At 34.2% G+C, this 21,171-nt stretch overlaps 2 protein-coding genes across 3 annotated transcripts; one reads left to right on the top strand and one right to left on the bottom strand.

Annotated features, from left to right (window-relative positions):
* Positions 1-3,998: 3,998 nt before the first annotated feature.
* On the top strand, positions 3,999-4,875 carry LOC111513798 (succinate dehydrogenase assembly factor 3, mitochondrial; the record flags this gene model as incomplete). The annotated part of the gene is given in 2 exon segments (XM_074178195.1): positions 3,999-4,125; positions 4,183-4,875. Coding segments are annotated over 2 exon segments (325 nt in total), but the record flags the coding sequence as incomplete, so codon positions are not given.
* A 628-nt stretch (positions 4,876-5,503) lies between these two features.
* On the bottom strand, positions 5,504-17,314 carry LOC141483517 (cathepsin B-like). 2 transcript variants are annotated; one of them, XM_074178193.1, is made up of 3 exons: positions 17,192-17,314; positions 15,113-15,463; positions 5,504-5,740 (listed from the first exon to the last, which is right to left on the bottom strand). In XM_074178193.1, exons 1-3 carry the CDS (start codon positions 17,297-17,299, stop codon positions 5,531-5,533), a joined length of 669 nt encoding a protein of 222 aa, XP_074034294.1. In that variant the 5' UTR covers positions 17,300-17,314; the 3' UTR covers positions 5,504-5,530. The 2 variants fall into 2 exon arrangements, with proteins under 2 accessions (XP_074034294.1, XP_074034295.1); XM_074178194.1 differs by lacking the exon at positions 17,192-17,314 and adding an exon at positions 16,811-16,942 and having other exon boundaries at positions 5,507-5,740.
* Positions 17,315-21,171: the final 3,857 nt, after the last annotated feature.

The raw sequence follows: 21,171 nt of genomic DNA, 5'->3' as shown, positions 1-21,171 counted from the left end.
TATATATATATATATAAAAATCATTGCTATAAATGGGGATATTTTGCGAATCATTCATGATACATTTTTTTTATTGTATATATGTAAAATGTTTATTTGAAGATATTATAAGTCTCAACAATATTTTTTCTTTTCTTGATACTCCATCTATTTTTAATCATAATTGATTTATTAGTTAATTAATTATATATATAGTCTAAATTTTCACGTATGAGCTCAAACAATTGGCGCCGTTTCCTCAACTAGAAATAATTTCAACTTCTAATTTTTTATTTGTTAACTCACGAACCATTTGCTCTCATAAAAAATACTGAGAACCGTAGGCACAAAGAATACCAAAAAAAAGGGTACAACTTGATCAAGAATGAAGCGATTTACATGATCCAAGACATTCTAGATCAGAAAATAAAAATTGGAATAAAAATGATGTTAGTTTTTAAATATTGCAAGTGAAGTATTGTTGGATTAGAATGTCATTTTCGACAAAATAAGTAAAAATATATAGGATGTCCCATTTAAAAATCGAAAGTTGGGGTCATTCCGGTCAAACTGAAAGTACGGCAAAGTGAGTAAACATGTCAAAAAATGTGAATCAAACTATAATACAAAACCCACAAATTTCGTTTTTCTATCTCCAATAATAAAAAAGTTATACGGGTGAGCCACCTTAGAGAATCAACTGGTATAACATTTGAATCCCACAAAACAACGCATTACACAAATTCTCAACCATGCAAAAGAATTATCAAAAAACTGGTTCAATTGTAATTATTTATTCCTTAATGAATCAAAAAACAGAGTATTTTTATGAGCACCATCTGAGGACCACTTCGAGCTTTTAGGATAACAAACTAAGTTTTGCTCCTCATATTAAGGATCTATCTAATCGCCTTGCGATACTACTACTCACGCTCTCGGGAACAGAAGCTGAATGTAGATACCGACCGTCCAATACTGGCATATTTTGCTATGTTCCATAGCATAATGACGTATGCCTTGATAACCTCGGGAAACACATGTCACTGTAAACACTGTTCAGGAAATTAAGCATCTCGCCATTACCATGTTGCTACTTTATGGAGTGCCTTCTTTATGTAAAAAAATCCACCATCACTTTGGAATAGCCATTCCGTTGAAGATCAACGGAGATCATACACATGAAGGAACACTGGTTCAAGAGGAAATTCAAAGAAGCCGCATACATGTTGTCCAACAATGTATTCAGCCAAGCTAGCGTAGAGATACGCAACATATGAACTTCAACGAAATGGCTACTCCAAAGTGATGGTGGACAGACTTTGGCTAAAAGACAGCAGGAGCTTCGCAAGGAAGAGAACCGTCACAACCAGTGCTTGCACTTCCCTACATCGGAGTATTATCGGAAAGGATAAAAAGAACTGGGTCCAGGTACAACATCAGAACCTGTGTCAGATCCGGAAACCCTATCCATAGCAGCCTCACGAAAATCAGGCCACCAAACGCGGACTGCGATTCCAAGAGTTGCATTTACCGGATACCCTGCGAGTGCGGAAAATCCTATATCGGTGAAAGCAGAGGCCATTGAAAGTTCGCATTTCCGAGCACAAGAAACACACACAGCAAGAAGAAACCAGCAAATCGGGAATAGCAGTGCAAAAATGGCCAACTCCCGCCAAACGGTCATCTCCCACCAAACCAGTGAAGTGCAAAGAGGAAAGCGGAGATGAGCTAAAGTACTCGAATGACCCATAACATTCATCTCTCGAGGAATTATTCCAGTCATCACCCGAAGTCGATTGTGGATACTAACAATCGAAACGTCGTGAAGTAACTTTGGTTTGGAATCGCTTTTTTTATTTTTTGTTCAAAGTTTTTCTACTTTTACTTGTATTTTTATTTACTGGGTTTTTTTGCTTGATATAATGTTATTTTTCAACTTTTCTTTTTTATTGGTTCTTCAAGGGATTTCAAATCATTTTTATATAATATTAACAACGGAAATCCGAACTAATGAAATTTAAGATCCGTAACAGCACTGTTTTTACTCCGTAAATGATTATTGGGATTATGTAGTTACATGTGCAAGTGAGTAGGTAATCCTCTTCCTCATTAGGATTACTATCCTGTTCTTTGGTTTCAACATGTTCATACTTCTTGTTTTTAATATGTACCTTCTTACTTGTATGTTCATCATATGAAGCATATTTTACACTATTTTATAATTTTACTAATATTATGTGATCCACATCACTATTTAGACGAATGTATACATGTCTCATTGTTTACATTAAATAAATATTTCTATTTCATAAAAATAACACGTTTTTTTTCTAATTAATTCGGGTTACTTTCGTGAAGATCCACAGTAATTTAATGAAATTACACCCTAAGATTTGATCTTCACAAACTTTATTTTCAAAATTATATCACGACATGTTTCGCTATCACGGTAGCTTTTTCATAGTGAATGCTATTTCACTAATTTCATAAAATACACGTAAAGGACTGAAATTATTAAATTTTTTCCATGTTTCTTCATGTATAAACATGGATTTGAATTACTTTTCTGGAAATTAAGTTTCATGGAATCGAATGCATAATGCATTAGTAATATCAAACTTGGCGAGAGTATCTTTTCCTACTAGCAGCAATACTGAGAACAGCTCCCCTGCTACTACCTTTTGTTCATACAGAGCTGAAGGTTCCATCGTAGTTTTCATCCTTTATTCGGTTCCTTTTTATAATCCCATTTACATAGAATCGCTTTCCTACTAGTAGCAGTTTTTTCATAATCCAAGTTCGATTTCATTCAGATATTCAATTTCCTTTTCTATTGCTCGAATCCAATGATCTTTCTTAGGGCAAAAGTGAGTGACCCCGAGGCATAACAGAATTCAACATAAATGAATGAATGAAAGAGAGAAAAGTTAAATCGTTTTTGTTTATAATAAGGTATTTCAAATTCATCATTTCAAAGTGAAAATTGCAGATACATTGTCAGACAAGAAACAACATAATTTTTTTTTTCATTTTCCTGACGTTAATATATGTTGTAATATTTATTCTGAAAGTGAAAAAACTTGAAATGAAATGAATTTCACTGATATGAGAAACAAAACAAAAAAACTTTTACTTCGACAATTTTAAAAACGAGGTTTTAAATGTGCATCTTTCTGCAAAAGCATCACTGACAAATCAGAATTGCCATTCCCAAGCATAGTAAAATTTAAATGTTTTTTTTTTTGAACAGACAGATTGTCATCTCCTCAAGAGACGATTTTCTAATAGTTGAAGCAGACAAACGACACAGAACAAACCGTTTTGGAAATTCTGAAGGACAAAACGTCGAAAGTCTGTAATTTCAACTCAAACTGTTTGTTTCTCTGGATCCGTCCTGGCCCGTCGATATCACCGCCTTATTTGGTAATCACACAATGGCGAAGGTCACCGAAATCGACTTTTTCAAATCAGAGGCACCACTTTTTGAGTGCCTCTTCTGATTGTTTACTATTGTGTCGCTGATGACGTAATGACTACGACTAAAAAAAGCGGCCATCCTTTTGACGTGTGTCACGTTGATTATCATCTCCATAAGATGGATTCACTGGTGTGTTCTAATATGGAACTAAGACACTAAAAAGGCTTTTTGAATAGAAAATCAACAAAGTTAAAAAAACTATTCCAATGAGATAAAGTTATATATGATCCGACACAAAACAATAAATTCCTATTGTGAATTCAAGATGATTATATTGGCTATAATGACATTGATGAAAATGACAACAGAAGACTGACAGATATGGATTAAAAACAAAAATGACAATGACAACAGGAGACTGACAGATATGGATTAAAAACTGAGTGTTGATCAAACTATTGGATTGGCATTTTTACTATTTGTAACCAGTTAATATGGGTGTGATGAGTGAAAAATGATCAGATCTTACCTGTGAAGATACATATATCTTTAGAATGAATTATTCGAATATTCAAAGAGCGAGGATTTTATACAAAACAATACTCAAACTTCACAGAGGTCTCCCAGAGGAACTACAAATAATAGGGACAAATTATACCAGGGATGAATTCAAGAGGCACAAGGTTTGCAGTGAAAAAGAAGCTGAAGTATTTATTATCGAATGGACAGTGAGTTCTATCTTGAAACATGTACCATATGTGGAACATGTAGTTTTTTAATTTCAGAATTATGCACTCATCCTGGCAGAGCAGCTGGGGCTTAGAGGTCCCCAGAGAGGTTGTAGTGGACCTAGAGGTTCCCAGATTAGTGCCAAGAAATTAGGAGTTCCTTTATCAGAGAAAGAGTTGGATCAATTCAGAGATGAACAGGTTCATCAACTTCTTGAACTGATGCAAGAAGCAACAAAAGTGAAAATAAAATAATGAAATGCTATCCAATCAAAATTTTCACAAGAATTGTTATATTATCTTATCGTGAAGACTGACAAAATTTGTCAATAAACCATCCATCACAAGTTCAATAGGAAAACTCAGTTGCCTGGTTGAATTTTTAACACATTATATAGTTGTAATGCACAGTTTGGAACCGTTGGTGTAGTAATAAATATTAGTGGAATTTATTTCAACACCAAATCATTATTTTTTAACACCTCGACACATGTTCAATCTTCCTCTTGAAGATGATCAATTGGTGATTGAAACACGTGCTCGGTGTTGGATGAAACTCCAGTATAATACATTATATAGCATAACTTACTTTAATAAGTGAAATTACATAAGCTAATATTAGTCATATTAACCTTGTTTGATATTTTACATCATTTCATAAACAAAATGCTAACCTTCAACAGAAATACCTACATGTTAATTTTCCAATTCTGTCTACTAATTTGTGCCATTAAACTGTCAATTGACTGATATCTTCTGATTTATTTATTTTTTTTCAAATTCAACACGTTTTTAATGAATGAAAAATGAATAATTTTTATTTGATAAAAATGTGTTTTCTTAAAAATACATTGCCCTATGGCATCTTTATTCATAAAAATAAACAAAGTTGAATAAATTGAGAATCTGTTGAAGTGTAATAAAGAGTAAACTTGAAAGTTTACCCCCAAAAAGTTACTGCATAATATAAACCATTGAAAAGTCCAATTAGTCAGTAATCTGTTGTACTTATCGATTTTGTCTACAAATTGAACAGAACAATTTATAAAAATTAAATTTCTATACTTAGTTTTTTAGTGGTATATTTTACTTTAACACTCTTGCCTCAATTGTGAATAGCTGTATTTTTTTTGACACGTCAAAATAATGAAATTTACAGTTATCATATGCGATAGTCTACATGAATACATACACTAGATGTTTTTATGAAAATTCGGTTAACGTTTATGTTTCTCTTAGTTTATTTTTCACATAGTGGTTATATGTAAAAAAAATAAAAAATATTGAGTCCTCCACAAAAAAAAATCTTTTAAATAATATTAAGGTTCAGCTTTGATGAAGAAAATGTTTTTTAAGAAAAAGTCATTGCAATCAAGTTTTATTGAATTTTAACCTACATATTTGACTAACTTACTTGTTCTGATCCATAAGGTCCTCCAGATACCAGCCCTTTTCGTACCCAGTAGTTCCAGGCAGCTCCTGGAAATCCTCCGTTGCATCCCATTCCGCATGTCCAGCAGCAAGACACAAGATCATCGGCAGAAAAATGGAAATTGACAGAACCTTCAGAATGGATACACACTCTATCTGACATTGCTTCAACTGCTCCAAAGGCCTTGAAAATAATTGGAAGTAATGATTTTATTGAAAAAATATAAAGTACGGTTTCATGAACTACGCCTTATGATTTGATCTCTATAAACTTTATTAAAAAAACACTATATGTTTTGCTAATAGTAGCTTTTTCATACTAAATAACATATTAAAAGTTCATTCCTTACTCTAATATATATATATATATATATATATATATATATATATATATATATATATATATATATATACCCCTGTAATGAGACTACTCCTCAGGTACTTACTTGATCATAATTACCTAAAGCATCTACTCAACTTTTATATACCTAAGGTATATATTCAATTATGATTATCTAGAGCATATTATATTAATTCTTCATCAGTACTATCTATCTATTCAAATCCAGTTGGTTGTTCAGTAAAATGTTTGAATTTTTAGGTTTAATAATCTCCATTGCTTCCAAATGATGTAGCTTTAAACCTTCATTTTCTATGTGTAATATTTTATTAAAATTATCTATTGAAAGAGGAACATTGACTAATCTATGAATCATGCTATTATAAATCATAGTAAATCAAATCAATAAGTATTTTACTGAAGCTTGCTCTGACCTAAATAAACCAGATAGCCCAGATTATACAAAAATTAAAGAATGTGATGATGCTTTTTTCTTTGAACCTACCACTCCGCTTGAAATAATAGAATGTATTAAACAACTGAAAAATAAAAAATCTCTTGGTGAAGATCAGATTCCTATGTGTCTATTGAAAGAAACAGCAGAGATCATAGCCTTTGACTTATATTATAAATTTATGTTTCTCACAAGCAGTATTCCCAGAAGTATTGAAAGTGGCATCTATTAAAGCTATATTTAAAAAGGAAACAGAGATGAAGAAAGTAATTACAGACCCATATCATTATTGCCAAATCCCAGTAAAATTTTTAAAGAGCTCATGAACAAACGTTTACTCAAGTTTTTAGATGATAATTTGTTGTTAGCAAAAGAACAAAATGGATTCCGTAAAGGTAAATCAACCATACAAACAATATATCAAGACACTGAAAAACATCATTTGAACAAAGATGATTGTACTGTAACTTTGGGTATTGACCTGTCAAAAGCATTTGACAGTGTCAGCCATGAAATTTTATGCAAAAAACATGATAAATATGGAATCAAAGGCACATCTTTGGACTTAATCAAATCCTATTTGACAAACAAAACCCAACATTTGATTGAAAATGACATCTCGGGGATAATTAAATTAGAATCAATTGTGATTAGAAAAAAGGTGTGCCACAAGGATCCATCCTAGGCGCATTATTACATATACTGTACACAAATGAAATACCAAATGTAGTTAATAAACTTATTGTATTATAATATGCTGATGATATATCGGTCATCTTAAAAGAAAAGTACTCTCAGTTGGTCATGACAAAGACAACAAATGTGCTAGATGTACTAAAGAATTTCCTCACAGCAAATGACCTACTACTTAATATTGACAAAACCCAAATAATTCATTTCGTAAATAGATCCTTGCCAGAGTTGAATACCTTTGAATATAATAATCAAAATTCAAAATATAAACATGCAATCAGGTAACATTTTTGGGACGGTTGATAGATAGGAGACTGGACTGGAAAAATCCACATAGACTATTTATCAAAAAATATTTCAAAATATTGCTATGCATTGAGAATACTGTCGGAACATATCTCAACCGAACCTGCCCTCTCTGCATACCATGCTTATATTCAATCTAGGATTGAATATAAGCATAGTATGCAGAAAGGAATTATATTCTGGGGAAACTCCAATATGTAATCTACAAGATGAAAAAAAAAAACGATAACTGCAGAACTTTTATTAGGACCAAAATTTTAACTTTGATGAATCTAAACATATATGAAGCAGTAGTATTTGTAACAGAAAATAGATCAGAACTTTTCATTAACTGTAAAATATCACGTATACAACACCAGAACAATGAATAATCTTAGAAATGAGAAAATGCAACTATACATAAACGTTATAAAGCGTTATAAACATTTACAATAAATTTCCACTCACTCAAAAAATCTTCCAATTTCAACAAATGAAATATCGTTTGAAGAACTACCTTGTAGAAAAACCTTATTATAGCTTGCAGGAATTCTTAAATGATAGTATGCTAACTATATGAATGTTATTTATATATGCCTGATTTTATTTTTTTTTGTCTTGAAACTACGTGTGACAATGTTGATTATGTATGTAAAGCTTTTATTTGTTATCTATTTGTTATTTATTACTAACATGTTCCACACTCCTCGAAGTTTATATGTGTACATTATATGTAACCGGAGCAAATAAAGATCTATCTATCTATGTAGGTTATCCATTGAATTTTCAGCAGACTTATTATTAGCTATTTACCTCAAGAATAAAATCTGTACATAAATTGAAAATAATTTTGCGATAGACAAATTGAAAGCAAATCTAAAATTTCCTGTTTTACTACTGGACTAATATAGGTTTGAATTATTACTTTGTGATTTTAGCTTTGGTCATTTCTGAATGGCAGATGATGTCATTATGAAAGACCGAGTGAACAACACCACAGGCCTGACTGGAAAATTGGTTGCATGTAATTTAAGGAGGAAATAGAGTTTTGGTAGATGTGGGTTCATGATAAGTTGTGATCATCACTTCTGATCATAACCAACTCTACTGATTTCAGTATTTATTTACCGACTCTGATAAATAGTTGTTGGATCTTATACAGTTTAGTGGTTGGTGATATAGCTTAGTAAACAGTTTTGTAACAATATAACAAAAAAGCCTGGTTAAATACATTCAAATGCATATATTTTGTTTACCAGTTGGTTTTGTAACAGGTGTGCAACGAAGCAGATACCATCATTGTATAACAATTGAAATTTATTTCTGCATTTGACAATTTGTCATTATCTTTGAGTATATTTCCGAATCAATTGAAAATCTTTCTAAGGAATGGGAATGTTCCCTTTGATTTAAATAAATAACAACGTCTATCATTTGTTATTAACTTATTTGCCATGTGATAACTTCAAAAGATTACCTAAAAGGTCTCTGGGTCAATCACCGAGGCCAATACTGAGATAAGGAAAATGTGTATCATAGGAAAATTATTAAATCCTAAGATATCGAGTTGAAAAATCATCTGCAATGATATCTTGGCAATAATTAATGATTCAAAATAACAGAAAGCCACATAAATAAGCAAACATTTAATCAGGATTGAAGCTGATTGGAGGCAATGGTCAACTTTCCAAATTAGCAAAACAATTACCAATAAAAAGAAACAAACAGTATTGCTAATAATCTATATTCAATCAATAAAATTAGATGACTTAAAAATAACTTTGAAGTAACAATTTACAAAAAAAATGTTAATGAAGGTTACTCTTGAACCAGTCGGTCCCTAACACCATTTTGCAAAAAAAATGTCTGTTTCAAACAAAGTACATACTTGCACTTGCCCATTTTCAAAAAGTTGTAAGTTAAAAGTGAATGCGATGCTATTTACAGCAATTTTGATTCATTATTGTCATTCGATTTGTAATTTCTCGCAGAGTGATATACGATTTGAGCCCAGTGTTAACAAAAGTCAAAAACAATTCAGTTAAACAAAAAAGATAGTGAACATATCCTAAAAAAAATCCTACCTCACGAAACTGTAGCACCAAAATTTATAGTTTCAATTGAGTGGTCGTTTCCACAAAAAAATTTATCCCATGAATATTAAGGAATGAAAAAATTAGAATTTGGTGGATAGTTGAATGAATAATAATGAGTTTGTGATGCACTGTCTGGAACCTATGGTGTAGTAATGTTTGATCTTCCCCTTGAAGATGATCACTTGGTGATCGAATCACGTTTCGAGGTGTTGAAATAACGGTTGAGTTGGCAAAAAAAATTATCGCAATTTTTCTCACAATTATGATTTTGTTGATTATCAATTTTTTTTTACAAGTTATAGGTTTACATAAAAACCTCGACAATATTTTCTTCTTGGAAATATTCTTCGAAAATTTCAGAAAAGATTTTTGCTGGAAAAATATGAAATATTCCATCACTTTATGAACAATTAAAGAAAAGATGAATAAGGCATTGAACCATTTTTTCAAATATACAAAATGCTTCATCAATGAAACAATTTTATTTTTTATTGAAAGCGAATTATTGTAACTATTTTTGAAAAAAAAAGTTGAAAGAAAACGGTATTGCACAAAAATTTATTTTTAAATTTGCAATTATTTCTAATTTTCCAATGTCAATTTGATAAACTAACTATTTTGGAGACACCATACATTTCATTCTATGAAAGAGAGGACAATAATAATAAAAATAATAAATATCTTTATTTCTGAAGAATAATCGCAAAAACAGTAAGTAAGATAGATTATGTCACACAGTATGGCTGAGGTATTCAGCAATAGTATAGGGTTCTATATTCAGAAGATCTTCTGATGATGTAGTGCTGCAGGTTTTTCTGGGTTTTCCTGCAGCTGAAAAAGCAAATGCGCCACTGGAATCAATCAAGTCGCCCTGGAGCGCCAATTGAATTTTGTTTCTGTTTTATAATTTCATAATTTGTATTACTTTCTTTTTTATATGTAAAAAAAATTAAATACCATTTTGAGTAAAGAGAACAAACCAAGTGGAATATTTGAACAAAATTGATTCAATGCTTTACTGGTTCTTCTAAAATTATCTTCATCTTTGATTGTACATAAATAAATGGAAAATTTAATTTTTCAAATTTTTCTAACGAGGATATTTTCTGAAGTTTTCAAAGAATAGCTCAAAGAAAGAAAAAAATTCCATCTTCAACTTTGAAAACAATCAAGGTTTGATGTAACCATTCTACTTGTAAAATAGTTGCAATTCACTGCCTCAGGGACAATTTCCCTTGTGTTCAGAGAGCTATGTACTTACAATTATCTCCGTGCTGCCAATGTACACCGATCCACAGCTACAAGGATTTCGTAAACCCTTGGAAGAAAAGGATAGGTACTTGGCTCTCAGACAACAAAAAAAATAGTCGCCAGAACTTAGAGTTACTACACGAGGTTCCACCCATGAACTTACTTTGAAGATACAACAGAGTATGATAACGTGATTCGAAATACATAGCCATCAAATACTAGGAGTAAGAGAAAACTGTTTCGCACAAATTTAACAAATTGCAGGTGTTAATCGACAATTGATATCATGATGCAACACGCACCAAATATTTGTATTGAACTAAGTTTATAATATATCATAACTGTCAAATAGCATTTGAGAGCACAGTCAGCAGAGTTAACTTCGAATAAGTTTCAGTATATTGTGGAGTACGAGTTCTATAATAATATATGTTTATGAACTACTCAGCCCCGATCCATTCGTGAAGGTGGGCCAGCATTATAAACCAACGACCACTCCCCACACTGCATCTGCCCGGCTAAGATTTTTGCCTTAGTGCAGTAAGCCGGTATGATTTTGAGATTCGAGAGTAGAGAGAGCATCATTCCTCCAAGGACTTCAATAGGCAGAACAATCATCTTGACAGAGTGGTCTGGATATATTCTGCTGAGTTCGGAGAGAATATCTCGATATTTTATCCGTTTTTCCTCCTCTTTTCTGACGATATTCCCCTCGCCAGGAGCTGAAAACTCCATGACAATTATTGTCTTGCTGTGATGGTCGTGAAGGACTACATCAGGCTTATTAGCTTGTATGAGCCTGAGGGTGGGGAACAAATAGTTCCAATAAATTTGGCACTTCTCGTTCTCCACAACGGATTCAATATCCCCTGGAGCGTAGGGCAACACCGGTGTTTCGTCAATACCGTAAGACTACCGTAGGTGGTAATAAAGCACTCTTAGGGTCGCGTTATGTCGGTGGATATAGGTCGAGGGCGCATATGCTGAACATGCTGACAGCAAGTACAATAGGGTTTCGGACGCCTCGCGACAGGCACTGCACCTTGTGTCAGGAACCACAACACTCATCACGCGACTGCAGTAGACTAAGGTGTTGAAGACACCATCCTGGAAGGACATGATGAAACCCTCAGTTTCCGACTTCAGCCCACTCGACCAGAGGTAAGTGAAAGTCACGCGCTTTAATAAGCCAAGGTCTTCAATGTCATTGAAGAAGACCCCATGCATTGGCTTATCCTTGTGTTGCTGCAGAAGTGTGGTGATGTCTGCAGCTTTTATATAAGCCTTTTGCTGAACGGGTTTTGACTTGGTGACAGAGTTGTGATCACCTCGTTCAGTATCGAAAGCTAAACTTAGTTCATCAGCTACTCACGCAGCTGCCCTAAAGAGAAATGCTCCAACTTGCAGCAACTTTGTTCTCCGACAGTTCCGATAACCACATTTGTCGGAGTTTGTGCTGATATTTACCGCGGAGAGACTTCTTCACTGCTGTTAGCTTTTGTGATTGGCGTTGTTTCACCCCGAGGTAAGTATACGTTTCTCCGGCATCCAGATGGTGTAGAATAGTTCCATCTACAAGCTGCACATACTCTACGTAGTCCCCGCTTCGACCTCTTTTGAGATGGACTTTTGCACATTTGTCTATCCCGAATTTCATACCGATAGCATGCGTATACTCTTTCATCACCCTCGAGGATCGATGGAGATCCCTCTCTCCAGAAGTATAAAGTTTAAAATCATCCATATAAAACAAATGGGTGATCCTGTGCCTCCGGTTTCCGGTGGTGCCACAGTTATACCTTTGAGTATTCCTGAGCGTAACGGATAATAGCAATAGTAAGATGCAGGGAATCGCCCTGAAATACACCCCTTCTGAAAGTGACCCACCCTGTTTGGACTCTGGCTTGACAAGATGCTATGGTGAAGCGAGTCCGCCAGAGTGGTATCAGTTGTTCAGGTACCGCAAGGCATCTGAGCAAATGCACGCGATGTATGAAATGCCTTGCGGTAATTGATCCAAGCTATGGCTTGAGGTTACGCTTATACTGTATCGAGCCTTGTGTTAAACATCTATCGATGAGCAGGTTCTCCTTACATCCAGAGACTCCTCTCTTTGACCCTCTCTGTTCATATTTCCGTACGAACACTCGTGCTAGTAAATCACGAATTTAAGCATGTTGTCGGTCTGTTTTTCTTAGAAATCGATAAATCTCCGCTTTTGGGGATGAGAATGCTCCGTCCCTCGACAAATCAATCGGAAATTGTCTGCTCACCGTCCAGCCATGAGTCGAAAACTCTGGGCAGATGGCGGTGGGTCCTTGGTAGTTTTTTCCACCAATAAGTGTCCATCCCATCTGGGCCTGGAGCAGCATTGGAATCCACAAGGGCTCTTCGAACGTCATCCAGGGTTATCGGGTTGCGCAGTTCATTGAGCTCAGGCTGTCGAAGCTCTCTGCTGAAAGCTTCGAACTGCGCTAGGGCTGGAGTGTCTGAGTTGAGTGGCTGCGGGTGTTCATAGATGTCCTTCCAGAAGGATTCCACCTGATCAGCTATCGGCAAATTGTCTACAACACATGGAGGCTTATGAAATAAGCGAGATTTCTCGCGAAAAGTAAGATTTTCCCCAATACTTCTCGCGGTAAGTAAGATTTTCCGCAATACTTCTCGCGGAAAGTAAGATTTTCCGCAATACTTCTCGCTAGCCTCACTAGTGACTTCTTAGCAGCCACTAACATTCGTATCCTATCAAGGCAGTGCTGTTTGGTGGTCAGCGGCACGCCTTAACTTAGGGTGTGATATTATTATCATTATCATCATTCTACATGATTTTCTGCATTCATTCATCTATAAGAAATCTGTTTACACATGGGTCAATGATTTCTATTTTATCAAATGAATAAGCCAAATAAGAACTTCAAGTCACGTGTTTGCTCTCCCTTCACTGATTATTTCATAAATATTTGTAAAGAGGTTACATATGTTTCAGCTAGTTGGTCTCTCATAACAACTTTACAAAGAAAAATCAAAGCAGAATTATTATTTGTTGTTGACTATAATACCAGCCAATATAATTTATTTCTTCATATTGTTTATACTGAACCAAGAAAAACAGCTACTCTACTATATCAAAAGACTTGCTCCTTCAAAATGTTTAAAATAAAAAAGTCTGGAATCTAAACATTGAAGAAAATAACTCTAAAACATTCAAAAAATATATCAGTTTTCAAATCATGGCTGAAAACTTACCTTATCCTGAGAAATTGCTTCACCATAGAAGAATGTTTAACAAATTAAAGAGGTAACTTCATTCTTTGTCGTTTTAGTATTTTCAGTTTTACAAACCTCAAGTGATATTTATTACTTTATTGATGTATGCTATTATTATTATTTGAATTTCCTTCTGTTGCATTCATTCTCTTTTCTTCATTATGATTTCCTACCACGTAGTAATGGCTACATCGATCAATTTATTAATTATGAGAATATATTTTATGATGGATAAGACCCACACATGATGAAACCAAAGAAAACGTTTTGATCTGGACTAATGAATATTAGATTTCCTGAATATACTGATATTTTTTCATATGTCATCTCATTAACTCTTAGATAAGTATTGACTTTTGAAGATTGTTGCTCATAAGGAAAGACAAATAAATAAACGAAAGAACTCATTATAAACCCAACCTACTTATACCCAATCCTCTAATCCAGATGATTCTATTGGAATATACAATGATCACTATAAAATTGTAAACTGTTTATTTAATTAACTGAAAGAACAATTTGTTCAGGCCAGTCTCGACTTACCTACAGTGTAGGTTAAAGGCCTGACACCTATCAGAAAACAACTATTCCCCTGGCTAATACCACGAAGGGCGTTGGATTATATCCAACAGGTATCAGTGCAGGAATCTTCACAGAAGTATTTCCTGCATATACTGTTGGCGATACAAAGATACAGACTGGCAAGTGTGCCCGTTCCCATAATTTAAAATCAATTCCAGCAGTTGTATCTCCATGAGCATGTGCAGAAAATACTTCTGTGAAGATTCCTGCACTGACACCTGTTGGATATAATCCAACGCCCTTCGTGATGTTAGCCAGGGGAATAGTTGTTTTCTGATAGGTGTCAGTCCATTAACCTACAGTGTGAGTCGAGACTGGCCTGAACAAATTGTTCTTTTAGTTAATTTTATTTACAGCCAGTCTTCAAAAGTATGCCCACTGAATATATGTGAATATTTATATAATGTTACTTTGAATTTTTCAATTTCAGTAAAATTGAACAGACATATTCTTTGATGAACCCACATTCATATTATAAATAAAACTACTGAAATAAGTGAATGAGGTTATAAATCTTTCAATCGATCTCTATACTGGACACATAATCTCATTCTAGAGAAAAAGCCCCAAATATGAAAGGATACTCACCCAACAAGATCCACATGAACCCTGATCTCTAATTTCCTGAATGGTTGGACAGTGAGACCATTCTTGTCTGGAATCGAACTCTGTGGGAATCTCCACACCTTCTAAATTATGCTTCATAATAGGTGGAAGAAAATTTTTGTGATTGGGAAGTACTCCCATAAGCCCCTTGATGTGGGACATTGAAATGTTTTCTTCAAAGTTGCGACCGGCTGTCCATGTAGATTGTGCCCTATTTATTGATTCGATGAACTCATCAGAGAGAGGGTGGGGTTCTCTTTGAATGAACAAAACTGGTTGTGGAGGAATGGCAATGGTTGTTGAAAGAAAGGTGGTTAAGATTAATTTCCACATCTGGAATAATGTAAATAAATTTTATAGGATAATTCCAAATAGTGTTAGTGAACAAGAAGAAGTATTAGTTTATTTGAAGGTGATTGACAATGTTACATGATGAATTTTACTAGTTCAGACTTCCATTGTCTAATATATAAAATGATTTGAAATCCCTCGTCCTCGAAGACGATTGTAGATACTAACAATCGAAACGTCGTGAACTAACGTGGCTTGGAATCTCTCAACTTTTTATTTTTAGTTTCATTTTATTTCTTTATAATTTTTATACTTTATTTTTTGTTGTATTTCATTTCACTATTCTTTCATTTCTGGTTATTTTTGCTCAATATAATTGTTATTTTCAGCTATTCATTTTTAATTCTCCTTTTTTAGTTGTTTCAGGGATTTTAAATCATTTTATATATTAGATAATGGAAGTCCGAACTAGTGAAATTCAAGAAGTATTGGTATTTATAATGTTTCTCATGGTACTCACAAATAATTTTTATTTCTCTGTAGCTTCCTGATGTTTCAAATCCGTAATAATACTATTTTAAAAACAGGAACCAGTAAAATTGCTTGAGTGTTAATGAACATTTATTAGTTTCATTATGCTTGAGAGAAATAGTAAATGGTATAAAAAATGTTTCTTATCGGTATTAATAGTAACAATTTACTACAAATACAGCTTTTAATGTTAGTTGTGATGACTTTCATCATTTCTCAAATTGAGTCGAGTTTCACTTCTATAAAAAAATAAGTTTCATGTGAATAACTTATAATTTTTCCATTACTTTGTACTGAAAATATTCATGTAAAAATATAGCCTCCATAGGTACTGCGGACTCAATAATTTGTATCTAATGAACCTCTTATTATCACTGAAAATAACATTACCAAATTTCACGAAAATCCTATAAGGAATATTAACAATACAAAAAAGTTTTAATCCTGTATCTTGCAAACAATGCATTTGCAAATCTATGTTTAAATGAATTTTTTTTTTCATAAAATTAGCTTCTGTTCAGGAAATACCTTCTACAGGATTATTTGGAAATTAGTATGAAGTTGGCTGCCAATGTTAGATAGATAATGTTACTTGGTCAGGTGAATATTTTTTTATAGTTCATCATCAGGATAGTTATCAAGCCCACTTTAGTCCAGAAATGGAATTAGTGAGCTATAGATGAATCATTTAAAAACGTTTTAGTTTTCAAGGTCATGCCATAATGTTATCTGCAAATTTAATGTTTATGGTTATTTTTATTTAATAATGAGAAGTAGGCAGTTATTTTTTCAATCAGTAAATTTTTCCTGGACTGAAAATTCTAATCGGAAAATGTTAAAGTGGAAAAACTCCCTCACCTTTATCAGGACACTAATATAGAACGCACCAAATGAAAAAAAAACTCTATTAGAAATTTATAACGATCACACCAACTGATCCAATAATCACCACAAAAACAAACTTCTCTTTTGATACTCACTCCTTTTATTTATAAACAAAAACTTGTAACGAAACACGGTTGCCATATCAAATCATGAATCATCTTTTCAAGAGTTATCTTTATGTTACTTCCACTGAATTGGGGTTATTTTAAATTCTTTCAGAATAATGGGATTTTTTACTTTTGAATAATATTGAAAACTGTTTGATTTTGTCTGAAATCGATATTTTTATTTTTAACAAAGCCATGTTGATTTCAACTTTGTATAATTTTCTGACAACTTGACAACACCGATTACCTGAGCTAGTTGGTGTTGGTAGATTTTGGTTTTTTCAATAGGTATTGCCGTTGTTTGGTCTTGTGGTTGTTTGAAGATTCTATTTCTCATTGAAGAACGGTTTGTCATTGCTTGAATTCTATTTGAACAGAAAGATTTTTTTCTAGTTAGATCAGAATATTTAAAAATGTTTTAGTTACTGTATAAGAGATGGTAGCACTGAAAGTTAGAGCTTAGAGCACTGTATCTGTCTTAGTAGGATAATGTATATTTTGTATACAGAGTCTACATACAAAGCGTGTATTTACTATTTGACACAAAGTCACATGGTCATCTAGTCAAAAAACAGATTATCTATTGATAGTGGCCGTACAGATTCGCCCCCTAGAGACTAAATTCAAAATTACAAAGTTGAAGCAGGCCGGGACTCCAATAATTTAATGAGAATTGTATTAAAGTGAAAATATGGAAATCCACACACTAGTTTTGAACCATCATTTAGTAAGTTTTTAAAATTGCTGATTGCTAGCAAATGTTCTTTATAATATGTCTATTATAGGGGTATAATTATTTTGCAGGTCTACAGGTCAGCAAATTGTTCTCAGTATACATTGCTGTTGTAATCTTGTAAGAGGACAGAAATTCTTGCAGGTCGAGTCTATCAGATATGAATCTCGACCATTTTAATCAGTTTCGACAGAAACATTTTCCAACCCCCACCCAAAAGTTTCACAATTCAAAATTAAAAATACATTTTGCAGGTCGGCGGAAATTCTTGAAGGTCGGGTCCCCCAGGCATGAATCTCGGACCAGGTTGATCATTTTCGAGAAAAAAAATTCCAACCCTTACCTTTTGAGTCTGGAAAAATTCCACATTCCTCATTTCATTGAAAATAATCATGCAGGTCGGCAGAAATTCTTGCAGGTCCAGTCTGCCAGACATAAATCTCGACCAGGTCAATCATTTTCGACAGAAAACATTTTTCGAACCCCCACCCAAAAATTTCACATTTCTGAAAAAATTGGAAATAAATTCTGCAGGTCGGCGGAAATTCTTGCAGGTCGGGACTCCCAAACATGGATCTCGACCAGGTTGATCATTTTCAACAAAAAAATTCCAACATCCACCCTTTGAGTATGGAAAAAAATCACATTACTCATTAAATTGAAAATAAACCTTGCAGATCGCCAGAAATTTTTCCATACTCAAAGGGTGGGGATTGGATTTTTTTGTCGAAAATGGTCAGCCTGGTCGATATTCAAGATTTATTTTCAATTTAATGAGGAATGTGGATTTTTCCATACTCAAAAGGGTGGGGGTTGGAATTTTTTTGTCCAAAATGATCAAACTGGTCGAGATTTATGTCTGGCAGACCCGACCTGCAATCATTTCTATCGACCTGCAATAATTTCTATCGACCTGCAAAGTTTATTTTCAATTTAATGAGGAGTGTAGGTTTTTTCCATACTCAAAGGGTGGGGGTTGGAATTTTTTTGTCGAAAATGATCAACCTGGTAATTCATGTCTGGGAGACCCGACCTGCAAGGTTTATTTTCAATTTAATGGGGAATGTGAAATTTTTCCATACACAAAGGATGGGGAGTTGGAATTTTTTTTGGCGAAAATTATAATACTTGTCGAGATTCATGTCTGGAGACCCGACCTGCAAAATGTATTTCCAATTTTTTTTTAAATTGTGAAACTTTTTGGTGGGGGTTGGATAATTTTTCTGTCGAAAATGATTAACCTGGTCGAGATTCATGTCTGGCAGACCCGACCTGCAAGAATTTCTGTCCTCCTACAAGATTACGAGAGCAATGTCTACTAAGAACAATTTGCTGACCTTCAAAATAGTTATACCCATTATTGATTATGACTCAGGGCCAATTTATGCAACATTGTCATTATCATAGTGCTAATCACAGTTTACTTTCTTAATCATAATATCAAATTTAAAATGAACATTCACTTAGGCATTCTTTTAATTTTTTAAAATACAACTTTATACCTAGTTGCAAGAAAAGTCTACTCAATGAGACATTTTAAAAATAACAGAGTTTTCAAGTAGAGTCATAGATACAGATGAATATTACAGTATATGCAGATAGATTTATTGCATTTCTACAAAATTATTTTCACTCTTCTGAAAAGTAAGTAAGTCTTCTCATCAGTTCGGACTTCCATTGTCTAATATAATATAAATTGATTTGAAATCCCTGAAAAAAATAAAAAGATTAACCAAAAATAACAATTTTATTAAAACAAAAAACTGAAATTGCAAGGAAATAACATACAAGCTACAACCAGAAAATAAAAAAATTGAAATATTAATAAAAGCTGAAAATAAAAAAATATTATTAACAAAAATTAAATATAAAAATAAAAATTAAAAGATTCCAAACCAAGTTACGTCACGACGTTTCGATATTAGTATCCACAATCGTCTTCGGGTGATAACTGGACTCATTTCTCCGAGATCTGAATATTTATAGGTCATTCGGGTGCTTTCACCTTTCACCTATCCCCTCTTTCCTCTTTCCGCTTCATTGGTTTTAGCGGGAGATGACCGTTTGGCGGGAGTTGGTCGTTTTTCGCTTGATAAGAGGTTTCCATATGTTACGTATCTCTACGCTAGGTTGACTAAATGCGTTGTTGGACAAAATATACGCGGCTTCCTTGAATTTTCTCTTAAACCAGTGTTCCTCTTTGTGGATGATTTCAGCTTGAGCCCATTTGATATTATGTTGATGAGTTCAAACATGCTCTGCTATTCCGGATTTGCTGGTTTCTCCTCGCTCTGTGTGTTTCTTGTGCTCAGCAATGCGAACTTTCAATGGCCTCTTAGTTTCACCAATGTATGATTCTCCGCACTCGCAGGGTATCCGGTAAATGCAAATCTTGGAATCACAGTTCGCGTTTGGTAGCCTGGTTTTTGTGAGGCTGCTACGCATAGTGTTCCCAGATCTGAAGCAGGTCCTGATGTTATACTTGCACCCAATCCTTCTTATCCTTTCCGATAATCCTCTGATGTAGGGAAGTACAAGTACTGGCTGTGGTGGCTTCTCTTTCTTGTGGAGTTCTTGCTGTCTTTTAGCTAAAGCCTGTTCTACCATCACTATGGAGTAAACATTCCGTTGAAGGTCATTTTTGATGATGCCTATTTCTTTTCGAAACCTTCCTTTGTATTACAGAGCTCGAAAGCACGGTCTAGTAGAGTCTTGATGATTCCTCTCTTAGTCGATTGATGGTGGTTGGATTTCTGGTTCAGATACTGTCCTGTGTGAGTGGGTTTTCGATATACAGATGTTTCCCATTTAGTGTCAGCCCTCTTCACCAATACGTCTAAGAAAGGCAATTCGTTGTGGACTTCCTTCTCCATTGTGAAAGTGATGGAAGGACTTACGTTGTTGATGTGCTTCAGGAAAATGTCTAGTTCTGCATTCCCATGGTTGCATATTATGAAGGTGTCGTCTACGTATCTCAACCAGACTCGGGGCTTCATGTGGGCCTCTTCAATGGCCAGAGTTTCAAACCAGGTCACCAAACGCGGACTGCGATTCCAACAATTGCATTTACCGGATACCCTGCGAGTGCGGAGAATTATACATCGGTGAAACTAAGAGGCCATTGAAAATTCGCATTGCTGAGCACAAGAAACACACACATCGAGGAGAAACCAGCAAATCCGGAATACCAGAGCATGTTTGGACTCATCAACATAATATCAAATGGGCTCAAGCTGAAATCATCCACATAGAGGAACACTGGTTTAGGAGAAAATTCAAGGAAGCCGGGTATGTGTTGTCCAACAACGCATTTAGTCAAGCTAGTGTAGAGATACGTTACATATGGAAACCTTTTATCAAGCGAAAAACGACCAACTCCCGCCAAACGGTCATCTCCCGCTAAAACCAATGAAGCGGAAAGAGGAAAGAGGGGATAGGTGAAAGGTTAAAGCATCCGAATGACCTATAAATATTCAGATCTCGGAGGAATAAGA

Source organism: Leptinotarsa decemlineata, unplaced genomic scaffold, assembly GCF_025532065.1.
Source record: "Leptinotarsa decemlineata unplaced genomic scaffold, Ldec_3_MD MMD2_tig00003700_RagTag_RagTag, whole genome shotgun sequence".
Lineage (NCBI taxonomy): Eukaryota > Metazoa > Arthropoda > Insecta > Coleoptera > Chrysomelidae > Leptinotarsa > Leptinotarsa decemlineata.
Note: the sequence above shows the minus strand (reverse complement) of the source record. Positions and strands in the feature narration are given on the sequence as shown.